Source organism: Electrona antarctica, assembly GCF_951216825.1.
Source record: "Electrona antarctica genome assembly, contig: scaffold_78, whole genome shotgun sequence".
Lineage (NCBI taxonomy): Eukaryota > Metazoa > Chordata > Actinopteri > Myctophiformes > Myctophidae > Electrona > Electrona antarctica.
The window spans coordinates 118,370-132,500 of record NW_027637964.1 but is presented as its reverse complement, the minus strand read 5'-3'; the positions used below and the strand labels follow the sequence as shown (position 1 = coordinate 132,500).

General features: G+C 42.7%; 1 protein-coding gene across 1 annotated transcript in view; it reads right to left on the bottom strand.

The window, feature by feature from the left end:
• The window catches only part of LOC306918496 (NLR family CARD domain-containing protein 3-like), a 28,745-nt gene that overhangs the window by 5,864 nt on the left and 8,750 nt on the right, over positions 1–14,131 (bottom strand). Inside the window, exons 4-6 of the mRNA XM_079531398.1 lie at positions 7,909–8,082; positions 3,205–3,363; positions 2,526–2,575 (exon numbers count right to left, since the gene is read on the bottom strand). Of these exons, the coding sequence (XP_079387524.1) occupies positions 2,526–2,575; positions 3,205–3,363; positions 7,909–8,082 (383 nt within the window). The remainder of the gene's footprint in view (positions 1–2,525; positions 2,576–3,204; positions 3,364–7,908; positions 8,083–14,131) is intronic.

Below are 14,131 nucleotides of genomic sequence, written 5' to 3'. Positions count from 1 at the left end.
CCCGGGTGTGATTTCATTACGTCAGACATTACGTCAGACCACAGATGATCAGTCTATATAAGACCTTTACACCACTCAGTTCACACGGGTGTGATTTTTCATTAACATCCTACGGCAGGCAAAACTGTCAAACATGTCACACTTTCCTTATGCTTTAAGTAGCATGTGACATGTCAAACTAAGGGGTTTTCATTTTTGAGTGGTGTAAACCAGGGGTTCTCAACCCGTGGGTCGCGACCCCTCGGGGGGTCGCCAAATTATTTTAGGGGGTCCCCAAATTATTTTAAAAAAATAAATAAATACAAATATATATATATATTTTTTAAATTTCACGATTTTTCAAAAATAGCAGACCTACAAGCTCGTAGCGCGCCACTCGTTGGCGCGCTACGAGCTTGTAGATCTGCTTTTTTTAAATAGCTAAATTATAACAATGCTTAAAACACCAAAAGGGGTTCCCGCCCAAAATGGTTTAAGGTTATTGTAGCAGTCAATTTATATTGGGGGTCGGGAGGGGGCGGGGCGGGGGTCCCGAGACGTTGCCAAAGCATTTTCGGGGGTCCCCGGGCAAAAACGTTGAGAACCCCTGGTGTAAACCACTCCAACAAGTGGCTTTGTACCCATGTACCCGTGTTCGTACCAAAAAAATGAGCATGGTTACTATGGTCACTGACATTACGTCAGACCACAGCTGATCAGGCTATATAAGACCCTGCACCACTCAGTTCACACGGGTGTGATTTTTCTGAATACATTCCAAGCATTAGTTTTGCACAAAAAACACTCCTTGGGCTAAAAACGGCCATAGACGTCATGACATTAATGTGATGAGGTCAGCACATTTTGGGCTATTTGTGTCTATGGCTGTTTTTAGCACAAGGAGTGTTTTTTGTGCAAAACTAATGCTTGGAATGGATTCAGAATCATGAAAACCCCCTAGTTTGACATGTCACATGCTACTTCATGCCTCCACCCCCCATCTGAAAATATGTTGTTCCAGTGACCCCCCCCTCCCCTCCCAGAAGCAAAGATTTTAGTTAAAATGTTCACTCTGTAATAATATATATTCAAAGACTTGAGGCACATTTTCACGATTTTTCAAAAATAGCAGACCTACAAGCTCATAGCGCGGCACTCGGTGGCGCGCTATGAGCTTGTAGGTCTGCTATTTTTCAATAGCTAAAGTATAACATAATGCTTTAAAACACCAAAAGGGGTTCCCGCCCAGAATGGGTTAATACAAAATGGAAGTTCTACATTTTTGACATTTTTGCCTGCCATAGGATGTTAATGGTCACAAGAAACCCCTATAAAAAAGCCCAATACTTTCAGCCGGTCAGCAAGTGGATTCATGAATGTATGTATATAGACAATATTTTAGGCTAATAAAAAAGACTATATACCAAATGTCCCACCCGTCAACCTCGACTGCCGGACTCTAGGCCACACCCCTCTAGGCCACACCCCTCTAGGCCGCACCCCTCTAGGCCACACCCCTCTAGGCCGCACACAGAAGCCTGTGTCCTTTTTTGGGAAACACTGTCAAACACAACAACATAGAAAAAGACAACCTAGACTAGAGCACAGCCATACCTGTCCTCATTGGGCCCGTAAAAGGCCTCCTGCAGGAATACATTTAGAAGCAAACCTGTTTCCATAAAGCCTCTTTAGCCTACACACACCGTCCACATGTGGCAGAAGTAAAACCATTCGCAGAGAATTGTTTTTAAGAGTGAAGAGAGCCTACTGTCAGCTGTCCAGCAGTCCAAATATTATTACATTAAATTTCAGAGGCGATGTCGGCAAGGTAAATGTAGGCCTAAATGAAAACATTGGGCAAGTGAATTAAATTGAATAACACTCGATTGTGGGTTAATAAATATAGGCCTATAGTTCGGCAGCCGACAGGCGTCTTTTGTTTAACCCATTTAGACCCGAGGACGATTCTACAAATGCCTTCTAAATCCTGACAGTTTTCTGAAAAAACCTCATGTTTGTTTCTATGTTAGTGGTGCTCAACCTTTTCCATGTCAAGGACCCCCAATAATATATGTATTTTGCCACATTTGAGTTAAAACCGTTCGCTCTGAAAGGATATATATTCAAAGATTTGCGACACATTTTCAATGTTTTTCAAAAATAGCAGATCTACAAGCTATGAGCTTGTAGATCTGCCTACCATACCAAGCCTACCATACCAGGCCCACATTCAAATATGTGAGTGAGAACATGTGAATGAGTGTTTCTGTCATTCCGATCTCCCACATATTGCTATTTATCTTTATCTCTCAGCCAAGGCTGTAGTGGTCTGCAACGTGTCACTAAGGAGTATGAAATCCTTGTTTGACCAACACGCACACGCCTGAAGATGCACTGTGTGCGCGCCAGACTGCGTGCTTGACAAACTACAATGTGAAAGCAAACCCAACACACAATGTTACAACTACACCCCTGAAGTCTACCAAACTATACAGTAGGTGTTAAAAAAAACTCTGTATAAGATGTCAATATTGAGAGATACTCACGTCCTTTAATGAGATGAGGATTGAACCGATCTTCTCCACCATGTTTCACTCTGTAGGAAGTAGAACAACAATGCATCAATGTCTGACTGTCTAACACAACGTCTCCACTAGCTGACACTACAGTGTTTCACTCTGTAGGAAGTAGAACAACAATGCATCAATGTCCGACTGTCTAACACAACGTCTCCACTAGCTGACACTACAGTGTTTCACTCTGTAGGAAGTAGAACAACAATGCATCAATGTCTGACTGTCTAACACAACGTCTCCACTAGCTGACACTACAGTGTTTCACTCTGTAGGAAGTAGAACAACAATGCATCAATGTCTGACTGTCTAACACAACGTCTCCACTAGCTGACACTACAGTGTTTCACTCTGTAGGAAGTAGAACAACAATGCATCAATGTCTGACTGTCTAACACAACGTCTCCACTAGCTGACACTACAGTGTTTCACTCTGTAGGAAGTAGAACAACAATGCATCAATGTCTGACTGTCTAACACAACGTCTCCACTAGCTGACACTACAGTGTTTCACTCTGTAGGAAGTAGAACAACAATGCATCAATCATCACATGTCTGAAAATAGTAAAATTGTGGTGATGCCCCACAAACGTTACCCACAAATAGTAAAGGGTTCTCCTGTAAACCGGGCCCCACAACAGGGTCTACTCACTTGAGATTCTCCAGCCCAGCAGAGAGCAGCATCTTCATTCCTGACTCATTCACCATGTTGAGACTCAGGTCCAATTCTCTCAGATGGAGGGAGGGATTAGAGGTTAGAGCTGAGGCCAGAACTTCACAGCATCTCTCTGTCAACCCGCAGTTCTCCAGTCTAAATGAAGAATACAACCAGATATGAGAGAGAGAGAAAGAGAGAGAGAGAGAGAGAGAGAGAGAGAGAGAGAGAGAGAGAGAGAGAGAGAGAGAGAGAGGGGGAGATTAAAACCAATAAAATACATATTCCTGGATAGGATAGTGGCAGTTCACCCTGCCACTGAGACTGAAGTTAACAAACAGGGTTTGAATTTGCAGAGAATGAGATTTGTTTGACATTATTTATTGTGTATTTGTTGATTGATAATTGATTGTTGACTTCATTGAAGGGAGCAACTACTGTGGGGTATGGGGAACATGCCAACAGTGGGAGGGTTTGTTTAGAGAACTCTTTAATCATATTATGTGGATCATTTATAGTATTATGTGACACTAAAATGTATGTTATGAATTGTGATGTCTCTGGACATTGGGAATGCACTGGTATGATTGTGGAATCAATCCAGGGTTGGTTTGGTCCATGGGAGGGGCCTAGCCATTATAAGGAGCACCTGTCATTGGTCCATGGGAGGGGCCTAGCCTTTATAAGGAGCACCTGTCATTGGTCCATGGGAGGGGCCTAGCCTTTATAAGGAGCACCTGCCACTGCCCGGGCAATCAAGGTAGGATTGCACAGGGTGCAGAGCAGACCTAGATAGAGCCAACCTGGCCAGTGGGCTGTATATATACTTCTTTTTGTATGTTTGTTGGAACGACCCTTTCATGTGAACTCTGCAAGGTGAATAAAACGTATTGGATTGTGCATCAAAAGACTGTTGGTTTTTCAGAACTTTACTATTTTTGAGCTGGTTCAGTGCCATGTTTGGGCCCACACTACCTTCACACTAGGACAAAGTGTGAAGGGAACCTACTTGCAACCAGCAGAAGAAGAATTTTCATAAAACTGCAATTTTAATTGGCTCATAAAAGCATAATTTTTTCCACTTAAAAGATAGATAGGCTATTGGTCCAAAGTTCATGCTGGTCAACAGTAGAACACTACATTTTCAACGTGAATCACATTGAATGGCCGCTGTTTTCCCGAATATTTGACAATGGGATTCTCAGATTGCATTGAATGTGAATCACATTCAATGTGATTTACAATGTGATTCACATTCAATGTGAATCACATTGAATGTGAATCACAATGGCATGTTCTAAGGGACCAGTTGAAATGTAGGAAAAGGGGGGCCGGAGAGCGTTTGTTTAATAGAATCTTACCTGTGCAGGTAAGACACCCAAAGAAGAGGCCGACGCAGCGCGGCGCCCCGTCACGCACAGCCTTCTATTAAACAAGCGCTCTCCCACACGTCTTGTTTTACGGCAGGTTGAATATTACGGCAGGAATATCACTTGTGGAATATTTTGGACAGAAAGTAGCTCATAACATGTCTACGGGGGATTTATATGAAAAACAAGCTTTGCAGATTGAAAGAGCATAATTCAAGCTTGGACTACAGCTGCAATGTTGGTGAGTTTAACGTCGTTTAAGACAAGCAGATCGCAAACGCAATATGATGAGTGGGAAGTCAATGGAGGGTATTGCAACTCTATATTCATCCCATTGTAAAAAAATATAGAGTTGCAAATTGCGGCTAGTATTAATGTACCTTGCGGTCGTCAGACTCTTCTTATCTAAACCAACCAATAGGGTGACCAGATCCCAACTAACCAGATGTGGGACAAAGAGTGTGTTTGTGTGGGACAATGTGGGACACATGCAGGGTTGTGTCGTGGGCGTGAATAATGTGTATACGAAAACAAAAATAATAACATTTCTATTCCTCAATTAGACATTTCTATTCTGCCCCTCACATAGCATATCTATGCTTTGCCATCTGGTTGATTCAGTAGCACATAATAGGACTATGATGATAATAACTATAATAGAACTACTAAAATAAACTTAACAGAAATCCATTTAAATGAACTATTATTGGACAAACAGGACAATAGACCAACCAATACACAATACACCAACCAACCAACCAACCAATACAACTGGACAATACACCAACAAAACAACTGGACAATACACCAACCAACCAACCAATACAACTGGACAATTCACCAACCAACCAACCAACCAATACAACTGGACAATACACCAACCAACCAACCAACCAATACAACTGGACAATTCACCAACCAACCAATACAACTGGCCAATACACCAACCAACCAACCAACCAATACAACTGGACAATTCACCAACCAACCAACCAATACAACTGGACCAACCAACCAACAAACCAACCAACCAACAAACCAACCAACCAACCAACCAACCAACCAACCAACCAACCAAGGGGCTTTGATTTGATTGTGAAGGCATGAATTACAACCAATAAGGAACCAATAAATAAATGTTTACTTTATCAAAGTATCCTCCTAACAAAGCCAACTACTGCAAATTATTTTGAAATTATACAGGTCAAATAAATAAAATAAAATAAAATAGGTCAGCATTGGAGGCAACTCAATAATAAATTAAATTGTAAACACACTTCTCCACCATAGCAGCACAGCCAGGATATACACTTTGTAGGTGTTTTTAGGTGTTTATGTTGTCCATTACAAGTCTGAAAGTCTCTCAGTTGTACTGTGTGGTAAACACTAGTTAGTTCAGCTGCTGTTACCTTTTCTTCTTGTTTTGGTTTTAGTACAAACGTGTCCATGCACCGTGAAGCCTCCTTTTGATCAACACGTTGCTTCACGTCGTTATTCACCTCCTCCGTGTGTCACTGAGAAACGACTCTAATTACAAATGTCACAGAAGACTCTTTCAATATGCCTTGCACTGCATGGCTTCTTCACCCACGGATAAATAGTTTCCCTGTGCTTGTTGTAACTGCACTTCATTTTCTTCCCCTTTCTCCTCCATGTTTTAGCTAAGACGCTAACTCGTTGTACTGTGTTTCGTGCGTTGTTTTGTTTTGGTGGGTGTTCACTAAACTATCCGCACCGCATTGATTTGATTTCCCCCTCTCTGCCTGGCTGTTTGATTGACAGTCAATCCTACCTACACACACACACAGTCACGGCCCGCCCCCTGGCCCAGTCATGACAGCCGCCACAGATAAAGCTGCTCTCTCCCACAGACCCACAGATAAAGCTGCTCTCTCCCACAGAGCCACAGATAAAGCTGCTCTCTCCCACAGACCCACAGATAAAGCTGCTCTCTCCCACAGAGCCACAGATAAAGCTGCTCTCTCCCACAGAGCCACAGATAAAGCTGCTCTCTCCCACAGAGCCACAGATAAAGCTGCTCTCTCCCACAGAGCCACAGATAAAGCTGCTCTCCCACAGAGCCACAGATAAAGCTGCTCTCTCCCACAGACCCACAGATAAAGCTGCTCTCTCCCACAGAGCCACAGATAAAGCTGCTCTCCCACAGAGCCACAGATAAAGCTGCTCTCCCACAGAGCCACAGATAAAGCTGCTCTCCCACAGAGCCACAGATAAAGCTGCTCTCCCACAGACCCACAGATAAAGCTGCTCTCCCACAGAGCCACAGATAAAGCTGCTCTCCCACAGAGCCACAGATAAAGCTGCTCTCTCCCACAGAGCCACAGATAAAGCTGCTCTCCCACAGAGCCACAGATAAAGCTGCTCTCCCACAGAGCCACAGATAAAGCTGCTCTCCCTTGGTGCTCAACCTTTTTCATGTCAAGGACCCCCAGAATTCTCTCTATTGGGCCACGGACCCCCATCTGAAAATATGTAGTTCCAGGGACCCCCCAGAAGCAAATATTTTAGTTAAAAATGTTCGCTCTGAAATATATATTCAAAGATTTGCGCCATATTTTAACGATTTTTCAGAAATAGCAGACCTACAAGCTCACTCGGTGGCGCACTATGAGCTTGTAGATCTGCTATTTTTCAATAGCTAAATTATAACATAATGTTTAACCCATTTAGGCCTGACGTCGAAACAAAAAAAGTCTTCTGAAAGAATATATATATTCAAAGATTTGTGTTGCATTTTCACGATTTTTGAGTGGTGCAACCACTCCAAGGAACAGCAATGTCCGTGTTCACATATGTGTTCACCCATGTTTTCACCCACCCACCTATGTGACTATGTCACTATGAGCACGAGTACCAATGACTACCAAAAGTGGCGCTGTTGTGCCAGAAACAGAGAGAGAGAGAGATGCCTGCTAATGAGAGACAGAGAGAGAGAGAGGGGGGGGGGGGGGGGGAGTTGCACCACTCAGTTCACACGGGTGTGATTTTTCAAAAATAGCAGACCTACAAGCTTGTAGATCTGCTATTTTTCGATAGCTAAAGTATAACATAATGCTTATTTAAAACACCAAAAGGGGTTCCCGCCCAAAATGGGTTAATTATAAAGTAAGCTATGCTACTACGCTTTCATATATGGAGTATACGGTTGTCTACGCACATACGCGTAGTTAGCACCATTAGGTACCGTTAGCCTAGCTAGCCTAGTCACTGTATCTTATCAATATTATGGTCAGTGTGAGTTACCATGATATTAACCTCATCCACACTCTTCAAATACCAAATAATAATAAAAAAGTTAAATGAATCTGACCTGAGAGTCTCCAGACAACAGTTTGGCCTCTTCAGTGCAGCACAAATGAGATCCAGTCCGGAATCCTTCAAGTCGTTTCCACTCAAGTCCAGTTCTCTCAAATGGGACGGATTGGAGCTGAGAGCTGAAGCCACAACTTCACATCCTCTCTCTGACAAGGAGCAGTTCTCCAGTCTAAATGAATACAACCAGATGAGGAGAGAGAGAGAGAGAGAGAGAGAGAGAGAGAGAGGGGGAGAGGGAGAGGGAGAGGGAGAGGGAGAGGGAGAGGGAGGGGGAGGGGGAGAGGGAGGGGGAGGGGGAGAGAGAGGGGGGGGGGGGGGGTTGGGAGTGGGAGATTAAAACCAATAAAATACATATTCCTGGATAGAGAACCTACTTGCCACCAGCAATTTGAATTGGCTCATAAAAGCATCATTTTTTTCACTTAAAAGATATATAGGCTATTGGTCCAAAGTTCATGCTGGTCAAGAGTAGAACACTACATTTTCAACGTGATTCACATTGAATGTGAATCACATTGAATGTGAATCACATTGAATGTGAATCACAATGGCATGTTCTAAAGGGACCAGTTGAAATGTAGGAAAAGGGGGGCCTGGAGGACAATAGGGGAGGGTGATGCTTTTCTAATTGTAGTCAGAGGGAGGGAATTCTGATAATAAAATAGTCTGGGTTTTTATATATACATGTTTTACTGCAGCTTTTTTAAATTCAGTCGAACTTTGTCTAATAATACTCTGTTGCTTTCACTTGTAGTTGGTACTTCCCAACGCTGGCTATGCGAGGCTACAGTTTATCATTGTTCCTCCTATGTGTCAATCATTGTGATTGGCCTATCCACACACTGGGCGTGTGCCTGCCACACACACACACACACACACACACACACACACACACACACACACACACACACACACACACACACACACACACACACACACACACACACACACACACACACACACACACACACACACACACACACACACACACACACACACACACACACACACACACACACACACACACACACACACACACACACACACAGGTCCGTCCGTCTTTCTCTCTCTAGTCTGCCGATGCGAACGGAAATAAAAGCCTGGCTACTGAAGGCTAGTCTGTCTCAGTCCCTCATATCTCTGGACACTTTCTTCATACTGAGCAAGCACAGAAACGCTATTAATTATAAAGTAAGCAGTGATGGGCAAGCTACTTGGAAAATGTAGTAAGCTACACTACCAGTTACTCTCTATTAATATATTAATATATAATATATATGGAGTATACGGTTGTCTACGCACAATCGCACATACGCGTAGTTAGTACCATTAGGTACCGTTAGCCTAGCTACGTTTATAAAATGTAGATAGCAGTGAAAAAGTGAATATAAATTCAAAATTCAAAACTAGGGGATGACACTGACAACAAAACACATTGAACCACTCAGAGGTGTTTAGGTTTTAAAGGTGGTATCTCAGCATAAAGACTACATACATTAGTCACTGTATCTTATCAATATTATGGTCAGTGTGAGTTACCATGATATTAACCTCATCCACACTCTTCAAATACTACCACCATCATAACTACATTATAATCACTTACTATAACAGAACTTTAATGAACCAAATCACAATACAAATTTAATCTGACCTGAGAGTCTCCAGGTTTGGGCAGTTCAGTGCAGCACAGATGAGAACCAGTCCGGAATCCTTCAAGACGTTTCCACTCAAGTCCAGTTCTCTCAAATGGGACGGATTGGAGCTGAGAGCTGAAGCCACAACTTCACAGCCTCTCTCTGACAAGAAGCAGTTCTCCAGTCTAAATGAATACAACCAGATGAAGAGAGAGAGAGAGAGAGAGAGAGAGAGAGAGAGAGAGAGAGAGAGGGTTAGGGAGAGGGAGGGAGTGGGAGATTAAAACCAATAAAATACATATTCCTGGATAGAGAGCCTACTTGCAACCAGCAGAAGAAGAATTTTCATAAAACTTCAATTTTAATTGGCTCATAAAAGCATAATTTTTTTCACTTAAAATATAGATAGGCTATTGGTCCAAAGTTCATGCTGGTCAACAGTAGAACACTACATTTTCAACGTGAATCACATGCCTTTCTAATTGTAGTCAGAGGGAGGGTGAGCAGAATCCAATTCTGATAATAAAATACATTTTACATGTTTTACTACAGCTTTTTTTAATTCAGTCGAACTTTGTCTAATAATACTCCTCTGTTGCTTTCACTTGTAGTTGGTACTTCCCAACGCTGGCTATGCGAGGTTACAGTTTATCATTGTTCCTCCTATGTGTCAATCATTGTGATTGGCCTATCCACACACTGGGCGTGTCCAGCACACACACACACACACACACACACACACACACACACACACACACACACACACACACACACACACACACACACACACACACACACACACACACACACACACACACACACACACACACACACACACACACACACACACACACACACACACACACACACACACACGTCCGTCCGTCTCTCTCTACTCTGCCGATGCGAACAAAAATAAAAGCCTGGCTACTGAAGGCTAGTCTGTTTTAGCCTGGCTAATAAGCCAGACTCAAATCACGCTGTCGTGTGGTATTTGAGTCTGGAGATGCTGTGTATGGATCTTGTTTCCTGGGGGGCGGGTTCTAACATTTTCTCTTTGACGCAATTGGTCAGAGCTACTGTCAGTCAAAGGTCTCAAGCATTGAACGTCACTGTACCAAAGCCCGCCCATATTGCATACCGTGTCCCGATTGGCCACGTAGGAAATGGGCATACAATTGAGCCTCTCCAGACCGTAATCTGCCGGCAGGCAATTTTTTTTTGCCAACGGCTGATTCGGTCTGGCTTATTAGCCAGGCTAAGTCTGTCTCAGTCCCTCATATCTCTGGACACTTTCTTCATACTGAGCAAGCACAGAAACGCTATTAACCCATTTTGGTCGATTAAAAAAACAAGGCTTCTAAATCCTAACATTTTTCTGAAAAACCTATGTTTCTATGTCAGTGGTGCTCAACCTTTTTCATGTCAAGGACCCCCAGAATTCTCTCTATTGGGCCACGGACCCCCATCTGAAAATATGTAGTTCCAGGGACCCCCCAGAAGCAAATATTTTAGTTAAAAATGTTCGCTCTGAAATATATATTCAAAGATTTGCGCCACATGTTAACGATTTTTCAAAAATAGCAGAACTACAAGCTCGTAGCGCGCCACTCGGTGGCGCGCTATGAGCTTGTAGATCTGCTATTTTTCAATAGCTAAATTATAACATAATGTTTAAAACACCAAAAGGGGTTCCCGCCCAAAATGGGTTAATTATAAAGTAAGCTGTGATGGGCAAGCTACTTGGAAAATGTAGTAAGCTACACTACCAGTTACTCTCTATTAAATATAGCTCAACGGAAGCTATCCCCAGAGAATTGTAGCAAGCTAAACTATAAGCTACATGGCAAAAGTAGCTAGCTACATGGACACTACTTTTTTCTATTCATGTTTTTATCAACTTCATGATCAAGTTTCCACCGAACAAATAGGCAGGCAAAAATGCTGAGTTTGATTGTTTATTAAAAAACAAACTGGAAACAAGCCCTCTGTCTGGCTTTTGGTGTCAACTTTTTCACATTTACTTGTATCAATGTACCTTGCGGTTGTCAGACTCTTCTTATCTAAACCAACCAATAGGGTGACCAGATCCCAACTAACCAGATGTGGGACAAAGAGTGTGTTTGTGTGGGACAATGTGGGACACATGCAGGGTTGTGTCGTGGGCGTGAATAATGTGTATACGAAAACAAAAAGAATAACATTTCTATTCCTCAATTAGACATTTCTATTCTGCCCCTCACATAGCATATCTATGCTTTGCCATCTGGTTGATTCAGTAGCACATAATAGGACTATGATGATAATAACTATAATAGAACTACTATGCAAATAAAATAAACTTAACAGAAATGCATATTAATTAACTATTATTGGACAAACAGGACAATAGACCAACCAACCAATACACAATACACCAACCAACCAACCAATACAACTGGACAATACACCAACAAAACAACTGGACAATACACCAACCAACCAATACAACTGGACAATACACCAACAAAACAACTGGACAATACACCAACCAACCAACCAATACAACTGGACAATACACCAACCAACCAACCAATACAACTGGACAATACACCAACCAACACAACTGGACAATTCACCAACCAACCAACCAACCAACCAAGGGGCTTTGATTTGATTGTGAAGGCATGAATTACAACCAATAAGGAACCAATAAATAAATACTTTATCAAAGTATCCTCCTCCTAACAAAGCCAACTACTGCAAATTATTTTGAAATTATACAGGTAAAATAAATAAAAGATAAAATAAAATTGGTCAGCATTGGAGGCACCTCATAATAAATTAAATTGTAAACACACTTCTCCACCATAGCAGCACAGCCAGGATATACACTTTGTAGGTGTTTTTAGGTGTTTATGTTGTCCATTACAAGTCTGAAAGTCTCTCAGTTGTACTGTGTGGTAAACACTAGTTAGTTCAGCTGCTGTTACCTTTTCTTCTTGTTTTGGTTTTAGTACAAACGTGTCCATGCACCGTGAAGCCTCCTTTTGATCAACACGTTGCTTCACGTCGTTATTCACCTCCTCCGTGTGTCACTGAGAAACGACTCGAATTACAAATGTCACAGAAGACTCTTTCAATATGCCTTGCACTGCATGGCTTCTTCACCCACGGATAAATAGTTTCCCTGTGCTTGTTGTAACTGCACTTCATGTTCTTCCCCTTTCTCCTCCATGTTTTGTGCGTTGTTTTGTTTTGGTGGGTGTTCACTAAACTTGTAACAATCGCCCTCTTCACAGCAAGGCAAATTATTGACTAAGGAATAAATAAGCGGGACCGTAGGGTTAACTCTTAACACTTTATAGGGATACTCAAAGGTTGTATTATCACAGGTAAACAGTGCACATCACCATGACGTCTTTCCCTGTCTCTGTCCCTACTAAATAATAAACAAACAAGAAAACAAACTCAAACCAACAGTCAATGATTACATTCAAACCCCCCTCCCACTCCAAACCAGTCCCAAAGTCAGCGGAACGCAACTGCGCTTCGAACTAAACAATTAATAAAGACCGCATCCGTCCTCCTCTTCCAACGAGGCGCGTGCACGCGAGAGTCTGTATAATAGTTCAATCCAACGCAATGAACGACACGCGTGGGGTACCCCTTAGTATTTATAATCCTTCAAGAACACTTTGGAATGATCTCACCGGTCACAGCAGCTCTGTTAGCCTCCAACCGCCGGCAGATATAGATTCCAACGTCGACCCCCGACGGCAGCAACAAGCGCGATGCTTTACCCGACGGGCACGACTGTTCTCCAAATGTTACGGCTGCAGATAAATGCGTTTAAGCTTTACTAACGGTTCAAACGCTATCTGGCGCCTGGAGCTCCTCTTCTCCTCCGTGCAGGCCTACACCCTGTTTGTTTGGGGGAGCTCTCCCGTGTGTCACTTCCTACCTAAGTAAACTTGGGTGGTGGCATCAATCACTGACACCTGTCAATCACCCTTGTACCAGCCCCGTTACCTTTCATATATGAATAAGAAAGAATAAGACTCTCACAACCCACATGTTACATAGCTCTCGACAATAAATAACATGTACAGAAAATAAAGCAGAACAACATTAATAATGTGCTTTTGTCACAAACTATCCGCACCGCATTGATTTGATTTCCCCCTCTCTGCCCGGCTGTTTGATTGACAGTCAATCCTACCTACCTACACACACACAGTCACGGCCCGCCCCCTGGCCCTGTCATGACAGCCTCCACAGCTCTGCTGCTCTCCCACAGAGCCACAGATAAAGCTGCTCTCCCACAGAGCCACAGATAAAGCTGCTCTCCCACAGAGCCACAGATAAAGCTGCTCTCCCACAGAGCCACAGATAAAGCGCACATTTGAAAACTGGAGCCTGTCTATCATAATGCGGGACAACGTCTCAATTTGCGGGACGCATGAAAAGTCATTGAAATGCGGGATTCCAGGGATTTTTTTCCCACAAATCTTTAGTCAACAGTCAATTTGTAACGTATAGCGTTTGTTGGGACGTTACGTCACTACTTGGGTCTAAAAATAGCTACACTACAGAAAACGC